The sequence below is a fragment of the Hippichthys cyanospilos genome, chromosome 14 (genome assembly GCF_059441005.1).
Source record: "Hippichthys cyanospilos isolate Australia breed blue-spotted pipefish chromosome 14, RoL_Hcya_1.0, whole genome shotgun sequence".
Taxonomy (NCBI): domain Eukaryota; kingdom Metazoa; phylum Chordata; class Actinopteri; order Syngnathiformes; family Syngnathidae; genus Hippichthys; species Hippichthys cyanospilos.
In genome coordinates, this window is record NC_142382.1 from 533,644 (window position 1) to 543,222 (window position 9,579).

Here is a 9,579-nt window from a genome sequence, read left to right on the forward strand (position 1 = left end):
GCCACGCTCACAAGGATTTGCTTGGAAACGGCGCCGTTTCCAGCTCATGTGCTAGATAGCTGCCGATAAACTCAACAACGGCTTCCATGTTGGAGCTGGGCTAAAGGGAATGGCAACAAAACGATGGGATAAGCATTATCCGGGGGGGGGGGGCGGGCAAAACGCGACACGGATCCAGCCCGCGGGCTGTAGTTTGATGTGTCTTGCATACCTCACTTTCAAACCGGGGCTTCGAAAATGTCAGTCCTAAAAAATTGAAATGCACAGGTGAAAATGCAAGAATTCACACGGCAATTAAGTTGTTTTTTTTTTACTTTTCCAAAGAGCGGACGGGGGACCTGCACCTTGTCAGGATTTGAAAAACTTGCAAATGGATGCGCTCTTAATGACCAAGCGTATGTTGTCAATATAATCACAGGTCTACTTCTCAAATGATAATACATGAGTGGTGGCACTTTTCCGGAGGCGGCCGCGTTCGTTACACCCCCGGACAATGGGAATTGCTGCTGTCCCTAATGAAAAAGGCTCGAAATTTTACCTGGGCCTTGAGCAAGTCATTTTCAATCCACAGCATCTGGCAAAATGCGCTATTAACGTTATTAATCGTAGGTGAAAAATATCGGAGGCATCGAATTAAATACTAAATGGGAAGATTATAGCGGCGTTCCGGAAAGAGATCGCCCCTCTGCGTTGTAGTGCTGGGATATGTCCGCCGGTGGCAGCAAAGGCGAAGAAGCGGAAGAGGACGAAGAAGAGAAGGGACCCTAAGAACAGGCGGAGTCCGATAGCGGCAACGAGTCGGATCAAAATGGCGGACCCAGAAGGTAAGCGAAATCGACGCTCTGCCGCAAACGGCCTCGATCTGTTTGTGGCTGTCGAAAACGAGTTCTATTTCTCTCTTAGCTGAAATTTCATTTTGTGGAAAAAAATGGCGAGAAAACATCTTAGCTTGACGTCCACGTAGGCTGTCCAAATTACCCTCGTAAAGTATCCACAATGACATCTCTTCAGCGGCGAAACGTTTCGAAAATGAATCCAAACATCAGTAGCGATTTAAAAATGGTAAAAGTCGAGTACGATGGGCGTCGTTGGCGTTTTTGTTCCCAAGCCACGTGGAAACCTTCGAGTTAGGGCAGCGCCCCGTCAAACTTGTTTTATTTGTCTTCGCCGATAGGGTCAACTCTTGGCCGGTAGCTTTTATAGCAACCGTCATCCTAATTGTGTTCTCTAACGAGTCCCGGTTTGTTATTTTTTCCATCGGCTGCCCTGCGAGCGATCGCAAAGCTGTTAGCCTCAGCAAAGCTGTTAGCCTCCACATGCTAGCTGGCACGTGTTTGGGGAGCCCACGTGGCTTCATCTTTTTGCTCAAACGCGTTCATTTTGACGTCATTGAAGCGATCGAAGGACACAAATCAACATTCGCTCTTTGATCGCGGCTCACGATACGTGCATTCATCGTGGGTATTGGAGCAATGGGATTATTAGTCGATTTCTTGTGCGTTTTCTCCACCCGGTTGTTGGAACATGTTTTTCTTTAACCCTGGTGGCATCGTGTTCCAAATGGTGGAAATTCCTTTTTTTATGCTCAAAGGGGGAAATAAAACACCAGAGAGCTGAACACTCTAGCAGACGATTCAAACATCATCTGCCATCTTTCAATTTCCATGTGATTGCAGCTGGACATGGCAGATTTTGTGCACAAATAATTGTCAATTTTGGAACGTATGAAACCATTACGATGACCGTTTTTGAGATGCATTTCATTAGGGTCCACCCCGCCTTCATACGTGCCGCGCTTTGTTTTGCAGCTTCGGCAAAGAAGAAGAAGGACAAGAAAATCGCCCATGATGTCGGGGTGAGTGTCGTAAATGTGGTTTGTGCGAGTCGGGCGTTGCGCCCCGTCATTTTGGACCGGCGTCGGTTCCTCTCGATAATCGCGAGTCGTCCGAGAAGTCGTCGGAATCTACCGTAGCGCCGATTGGCCGGTCTAAGCCGGGGCCGGCGGTCATTCTTTGGTTTACCGGGCGGCTCAAATTGCGACAAAAGAAAAAAAGTGGCGGCCCCTTGTCCGAAACGCTCATTTTCATCCCAGGAGATCCAGCAGAGCGGCGACTTCCTCATCCGACCCGAAAGCAAAGTGGCCGCGTTGGACACGTCCCAGTGGCCCCTCCTCCTCAAGGTGAGCGAGCGAGCGTCCGCCCGGCCCCGCCCCTGCGCGCCGCCGCGACGTGATGAATCCGTTTATCCATTCGCCGAGTGGCCCTCCCGTCGCGGCCCGCCGCCCCGCTCCCGTTCTGGGGGCGGGGCCTCGCCGTCCCCGTCGGCGACGCCGTTCGGCGTTCTGCCGAAGCCGCGGCGCCGGCGGGCCGGCGCCCCGGGCCCGGCGGGCGGGCCCCAAAGATGACAAGCCGTCTGATCGCGGCGCCGGCGCTCCGCTTAGCTGCGGCGGCGCGTGGCCGGGAAGTGACGGCGTCCGTTTCCCGCAGAACTTCGACAAGCTGAATGTTCGCACGGCCCACTACACGCCGCTCCCCAGCGGGAGCAACCCGCTCAAGAGGAACATCCAGGACTACGTCAGGTCAGGCCCGTCGCGGGAGACGTCGCGAGTAGCCGAAATGTTTACCGCCCGCTCGCCCGCCCGTCGGCAGGTCGGGCTTCATCAACCTGGACAAGCCGGCCAACCCGTCGTCCCACGAGGTGGTGGCCTGGATCCGCCGCATCCTGCGCGTGGAGAAGACGGGGCACAGCGGCACGCTGGACCCCAAAGTCACCGGCTGCCTCATCGTCTGCGTGGATCGGGCCACGCGATTGGTCAAATCCCAGCAGAGCGCCGGTATGCCTTTGCTTCGCGCCGTTTTTCCGCGCCCGCTCACCGGCCTCCGCCGCCCGTCGCAGGCAAAGAGTACGTGGGGATCGTTCGGCTGCACGGCGCCATCGAAAGCCAGCGCGAGCTCGCCAGGGTGAGTCCCCCCCCTTCCCCGAACCTGGCCGCCGAGGGGGCGGCGCGTCGTCGGACAAAAGGTTGAGGCCCCTCCCCTTTGCAGGCGCTGGAGACGCTGACGGGCGCCCTGTTCCAGCGACCGCCGCTCATCGCCGCCGTCAAGCGCCAGCTGCGGGTGCGGACGGTCTACGAGAGCAAACTGGTGGAGTACGACCCCGACAGGAGGCTGGGTAAAGTCGGGGCGGGGGCGGAGCTCGGCCGGAGGCGGGGATCCACAGCCGCGACCTTTCAGGAATCTTCTGGGTGAGCTGCGAGGCGGGGACCTACATCAGGACGCTGTGCGTGCACCTGGGCCTGCTGCTGGGGGTCGGGGGCCAGATGCAGGAGCTGCGCAGGGTCCGCTCCGGGGTCATGGGAGAGAAGGTGAGAAGGGCCCCGCCTCGCCCCGCCCCGCCAAAGTGTTGAGTTCAGCCCGACTGTCGGTGTCGCGCTGCCAATGAAACTTTGGGACAGCATCGGCGCGGACCGGATCCCGTCGCTAAAATCTGGCCGCCGACAGCAATGCGCCTTTTTTAGTTCGGGGGACCCCGCCGTAGTCTAAGTGCTAAGGCGGGAAATAGAAAGGCGCGCCAATTAGCTCAGGGGGGTCACGCCTGACAAGTTGGCTTCCACGGCGACGTCTAGGACAACCTGGTGACCATGCACGACATCCTGGACGCCCAGTGGCAGTTCGACCACAACAAGGACGAGTCGTACCTGCGACGGGTCGTCTTCCCTCTCGAGAAGCTTCTGGTGTCGCACAAGCGCCTGGTGATGAAGGACAGCGCGGTGAGTCGCCCGGCCCCGCCCCCTCGCCCGGCCCCGCCTCCTCGCCGCCCTCTCTAAGTCCTTCGGCGCCCCCCTCAGGTCAACGCCATCTGCTACGGCGCCAAGATCATGCTGCCGGGCGTCCTCCGCTACGAGGACGGCATCGAGGTCAACCAGGACATCGTGGTCATCACCACCAAGGGCGAGGCCATCTGCACGGGTGCGTGCCGCGGCGCCTTCCGGGGGGGGCGGGGCCACACGATGACACGCATAGATCCGCGAGCCTTCGGGCTGTGCCGACCTATCATCTATCACCCTTGTCTGATGGCTCCTGAACATATGGAGTGAAAGTTATTTAAAAAGAAAAAAAATGAGGGGGGGACGGCTGGGGAAGTTGTTAAGTGGTTGTGTTTTTTTTTTTTTGCACGCGTCAGCTGTGGCTCTGATGACCACGGCGGTCATCTCGACGTGCGACCACGGCGTGGTGGCCAAGATCAAGCGCGTCATCATGGAGCGGGACACCTACCCGCGAAAGTGGGGGCTCGGACCCAAGGTAGCCCAAAATGCCTGCTCGTTATTGTGACCGCGGATGCAGGACGTACCAGATGACATTTCACTTTTACGGACTAGAAAAGTGTCCGAATATTGGCAGACAGGAAAACTCACAGAAATTTTGGACTAAGATTTGAAGCTAATGGTCTGTTTTTTGTTTTGTTTTGTTTTGGGGGGGCGGGGGTTAAAAGTGCTTCCCAAGGCGGCCTGTTGGCTCGCTCTAGACTGATATCGCATAGTGGACTTGGTTGATTTAAAACCATTTTTGTTTGTCCAACAGGCTAGTCAGAAAAAGATGATGATTCAGAAAGGACTTCTGGACAAGCACGGGAAGCCCAACGGAAGCACGCCCGACGCGTGGAAGGCCGACTATGTCGACTACAGGTCAGACGCTCCGCTTTTGCGCCGCTCGCGTTCTCCTCGGATTTCGACCCGTTCCGAAAAGGAAAAGGCGGCCCGGCGGAACGGGGGGAGCCGTCGGCGATTCCTCATTTATCGGTCCGGCTCGGCCCCGGTTACGAAAGCCATCGCCGCCCTGAAGGGGGGGTGGCGAGAGGCGGCGCGTCAAGTTTGATCCGACCGTCCGGCTTTTTACCAGAGCGAGATGGAGGACCCTTCTGGAACGTGGAATTCGTTCCAAAACTTTTTGTAGGGGATGTTTGTTTCGATAGGGTCGGTCTCTCGTACCCCCGGCGCTCCCCCGTTTGAGAAGGGAACCGTCGTTTGACTGGAATCTCAAGCGTTTTGTTTGCATGCCCGCAGAGGGTTTATCCCTGTTGGAGGTGCGCAGTCCTCCCCCAGGGAGTCACTCTGCTACAGGAAGTCTGCGGGCGGTTTCTGGGCCGGGCCCGCTCTGGCCCGGGCCGCCGCCGCCGCCCGGAGTACATTGGAAACCGACGCCGGTCGCGCTTTATGGTCTCGTTCTACGGGTTAAAGCGCTTTGGGGCCGCGATGCTCGCGGTTAGCGCCCTCCGCCCCAATCGTAACTTTGATTTTTCTTTTTTCCGAAACGGGTACGACGCGTTTGCCAACCGGTCGGGATTCGACGCTGCTCCTTTGCTCCTTCGCGTCCGTAAGAAAATCAAGCCATAAGTCGGCCTTCATTATATACTGCTCATTCGACACATTTTTACAACTTGAAATATGTCACTGGCCTGTTTGGCACACTGCTTGTCTGAACACAGTCATAAAAATAATTTAAAAAATTGCAATTGATGTTGACTTTTGTGATACGCCTTTTGTGTCTTTAACCCTTGCAGTGCGGCTGTGGAGTCACAAGCGCCACCTAGTGCAGCGGTAAAGGTAAAAAAAAAAAAAAAATGGTCCGCTCGTCTGTCAGCTACCCAACCTGCAGGGGGCGCTCATCCTCCATTTTTCTTGCGCAGAGGAAGAGGGAGGCCGCGGACAGCGAAACGGAGCCTCCGGCGGCTGCTGACGAGACGGCCAAACAGAAGAAAAAGAAGAAAAAAGAGAAGCGCGCCAAGACGGGCGCCGCCGCGGAAACGGAGGACGCGTCGCCCGAGCCGCAAGTAGAGGTGCGTAATTAATCGTTCCGCTCGAGCTTTTTAGCAAGACTATTTCCGGCGCGTGTTGTTGAATATTCCACTCCAATCCTTATTTTTTTTTTTTTTGTCCCCTTCCCCGTCCAGCTCGAAAGCGGCAAAAAGAAGAAAAAGAAGAAATCCAAAGACGTTGAGGCTTCAGAGTGATGCCGCACACCGATGCCTGTTTTCGGACTGAGACTTTTTTTTTTTTTTTTTTTTTAAATATACCTTATGTTTGACTTGTAAATAATGTCCTTGAAAAAGTGTTGAACGAGTGTGACATTTTAGAAGAATCTAAAATGAAAGGTTGATGCCATGTATCAAATATTTTCATGAATAAAAGACGAACTCTCAAGTGCATTGCCTTAGTGGTCTCAAACAACAACCTAAAGGAGAAACGTGCCCCTTTTTTTTTTTTTTTTTTTCCAAAGAGCACCTCGGAACACGATGCCATACGCGTCCCCTGCCGATGTGCGGCACTGAGACATTGCCGAACGGCGATACAACCTCCCGAAGGCGATGAGAAGTGCTAAAATCGCACATTGAATTTCCGACACGCGGTGGTTTCAATGTCGAAATGGCCGATTGAAGTTTGTGTTTAGACAAAATTTATCGTGTGGGCCTACGGAATTAGAGTAATTCGATTCTACATAGGAAACGTTGTTTCGGGAATTTACGCCACTAAGGGGCGGAAAAGAGCCTTAAGTCGCTCGCCGCATCACCGAAGAAGAAAATTCCAGGAAGCCGTCGGAGAAAGAGCAGGCTCTTTTTGTGGCAGCGGCATGCAGTGTGGCGACTGTGTGGCAGCTGCCACCGAGAGCCACGGGTAGCCACACTTGATGCCACCAGTAGCCACTCTTTCCGAGGCATTTCCATGTTCGTCTGTGGCTGCTGCCACCGGTAGCCACACTTGATGCCACCAGTAGCCACTCTTTCCGAGGCATTTCCATGTTCGTCTGTGGCTGCTGCCACCGGTAGCCACACTTGATGCCACCAGTAGCCACTCTTTCCGAGGCATTTCCATGTTCGTCTGTGGCTGCTGCAACCGGTAGCCACACTTGTTGCCACTCTTTCTGAGGCATTTCCTTGTTCCCTCTGTGGCTTGGCTTCACCTCCACGTTATTCTTTTTCGTGTTAGACTTGCAATGTATTGTTGTTGGTTTGTATAGTTGCTTTTATTTCACCCATTATTGTGTGGATTCCTCTTTCGTCGTTGCTGCCATTGCATTTTCCTCGGTCTTTTTTTTTTTTATAAATATGTTTCTCTTATTTTCATTTCATGTATGTTTTTTAGATGTACTGGTATTGTATCTTATTTAGTGTGGACTGTGTTTTCATTTATTCACATTTGTATTATGTTCTATCACGCAATGACCGGAAGAGGCGTCTCCAGAGTTACTACGAGCGATGCAAACGAGTAGTCACGGTCGATGCAAATGAGTAGTCACGGTCGATGCAAATGAGTAGTCACGATCGATGCAAATGAGAAGCCACGAGCTATCCAATGAGCTGCAAGCAATGGCCGACATTTCACCGGCTATCCAATGCGCGGCAGGTAATGGCTGACTGGGCGTCGCTATATTGTAATACGGGGACTCCCCGTCGCCCAGCTGTCCAGTGAGCTGCAAGCAATGGCGGACGGGGCGTCTCCCGACGTGTCTTGAACATGCAAATGAGTAGGCTGTTACCAGTATGTTGCTCAGTTTTAAGGTTTTTGGTTGTGTCCCCCTAGCGTTGTTGTTTTTTTTGTTAATTTTTGCATTGTATTGCATTCTTTTATATTAATAATAATAATAAAAAAGAGTCGCGATGGATGCAAACGAGTAGTCACGATCCATGCAAATGAGTAGTCACGGTCGATGCAAATGAGTAGTCACGATCGATGCAAATGAGACGCCACGAGCTATCCAATGAGCTGCAAGCAATGGCCGACATAGCAAAATGTCATATTAATTGAAACTAAGACGTTTAGCAACACGCATTCACAATTAATTATTATTATTAATATAAAAGAACGCAATACAATGCAAAAATTAACAAAAACAACAACAACGCCAGGGGGAAACAAACCAAAAACTTACAAACTGAGCAACATACTGGTAACAGCCTACTCATTTGCATGCTCAAGACACGTCGGGAGACGCCCCGTCCGCCATTGCTTGCAGCTCACTGGACAGCTGGGCGACGGGGAGTCCCCGTATTACAATATATTGACGCCCAGTCAGCCATTACCTGCCGCGCATTGGATAGCCGGTGAAATGTCGGCCATTGCTTGCAGCTCATTGGATAGCTCGTGGCTTCTCATTTGCATCGATCGTGACTACTCATTTGCATCGACCGTGACTACTCATTTGCATCGACCGTGACTACTCATTTGCATCGACCGTGACTACTCGTTTGCATCGCTCGTAGTAACTCTGGAGACGCCTCTTCCGGTCATTGCGTGATAGAACATAATACAAATGTGAATAAATGAAAACACAGTCCACACTAAATAAGATACAATACCAGTACATCTAAAAAACAAACATGAAATGAAAATAAGAGAAACATTTATAAAAAAAAAAAAAGACCGAGGAAAATGCAATGGCAGCAACGACGAAAGAGGAATCCACACAATAATGGGTGAAATAAAAGCAACTATACAAACCAACAACAATACATTGCAAGTCTAACACGAAAAAGAATAACGTGGAGGTGAAGCCAAGCCACAGAGGGAACAAGGAAATGCCTCAGAAAGAGTGGCAACAAGTGTGGCTACCGGTTGCAGCAGCCACAGACGAACATGGAAATGCCTCGGAAAGAGTGGCTACTGGTGGCATCAAGTGTGGCTACCGGTTGCAGCAGCCACAGACGAACATGGAAATGCCTCGGAAAGAGTGGCTACTGGTGGCATCAAGTGTGGCTACCGGTGGCAGCAGCCACAGACGAACATGGAAATGCCTCGGAAAGAGTGGCTACTAGTGGCATCAAATGTGGCTACCCGTGGCTCTCGGTGGCAGCTGCCACACAGTCGCCACACTGCATGCCGCTGCCACAAAAAGAGCCTGCTCTTACTGAAATGAGACGCCACGAGCTATCCAATGAGCTGCAAGCAATGGCCGACATAGCAAAATGTCATATTAATTGAAACTAAGACGTTTAGCAACACGCATTCGCAATTAATTATTATTATTAATATAAAAGAACACAATACGCTAGGGGGACACAACCAAAAACTTAAAAACTGAGCAACATACTGGTAACAGCCTACTAATTTGCATGCTCAGGACACGTCGGGAGACGCCCCGTCCGCCATTGCTTGCAGCTCACTGGACAGCTGGGCGACGGGAGTCCCCGTATTACAACATAGCGACGCCCAGTCAGCCATTACCTGCCGCGCATTGGATAGCCGGTGAAATGTCGGCCATTGCTTGCAGCTCATTGGATAGCTCGTGGCTTCTCATTTGCATCGATCGTGACTACTCATTTGCATCGACCGTGACTACTCATTTGCATCGACCGTGACTACTCATTTGCATCGATCGTGACTACTCGTTTGCATCCATCGCGACTCCTCTTTTTTATTATTATTATTAATATAAAAGAATGCAATACAATGCAAAAATTAACAAAAAAAAACAACAACGCTAGGGGGACACAACCAAAAACTTAAAAACTGAGCAACATACTGGTAACAGCCTACTCATTTGCATGCTCAAGACACGTCGGGAGACGCCCCGTCCGCCATTGCTT

The 9,579-nt window shown here is 52.2% G+C and overlaps 1 protein-coding gene and 1 non-coding gene across 2 annotated transcripts; both read left to right on the forward strand.

Moving 5' to 3' along the window:
• Positions 1-717: 717 nt before the first annotated feature.
• dkc1 (dyskeratosis congenita 1, dyskerin) lies at positions 718-6,202 on the forward strand. Its single transcript, XM_088433455.1, has 15 exons — positions 718-824; positions 1,809-1,855; positions 2,093-2,179; positions 2,487-2,578; positions 2,649-2,833; positions 2,896-2,960; positions 3,045-3,171; positions 3,234-3,364; positions 3,626-3,769; positions 3,848-3,968; positions 4,183-4,301; positions 4,581-4,684; positions 5,560-5,602; positions 5,686-5,835; positions 5,950-6,202. Exons 1-15 carry the CDS (start codon positions 809-811, stop codon positions 6,007-6,009), a joined length of 1,491 nt encoding a protein of 496 aa, XP_088289581.1. The 5' UTR covers positions 718-808; the 3' UTR covers positions 6,010-6,202.
• LOC148412357 (small nucleolar RNA SNORD83) lies at positions 4,002-4,078 on the forward strand. Its single transcript, XR_015867853.1, has one exon. It is a non-coding gene; the product is annotated as a small nucleolar RNA SNORD83 (small nucleolar RNA).
• Positions 6,203-9,579: the final 3,377 nt, after the last annotated feature.

Coding starts and splice junctions, on each gene's coding strand:
- dkc1 (XM_088433455.1), top strand. Junction 3,172..3,233: donor CGACCCCGACAGGAGGCTGG/GTAAAGTCGGGG, acceptor GCGACCTTTCAG/GAATCTTCTGGGTGAGCTGC. Junction 5,603..5,685: donor CACCTAGTGCAGCGGTAAAG/GTAAAAAAAAAA, acceptor TTTCTTGCGCAG/AGGAAGAGGGAGGCCGCGGA.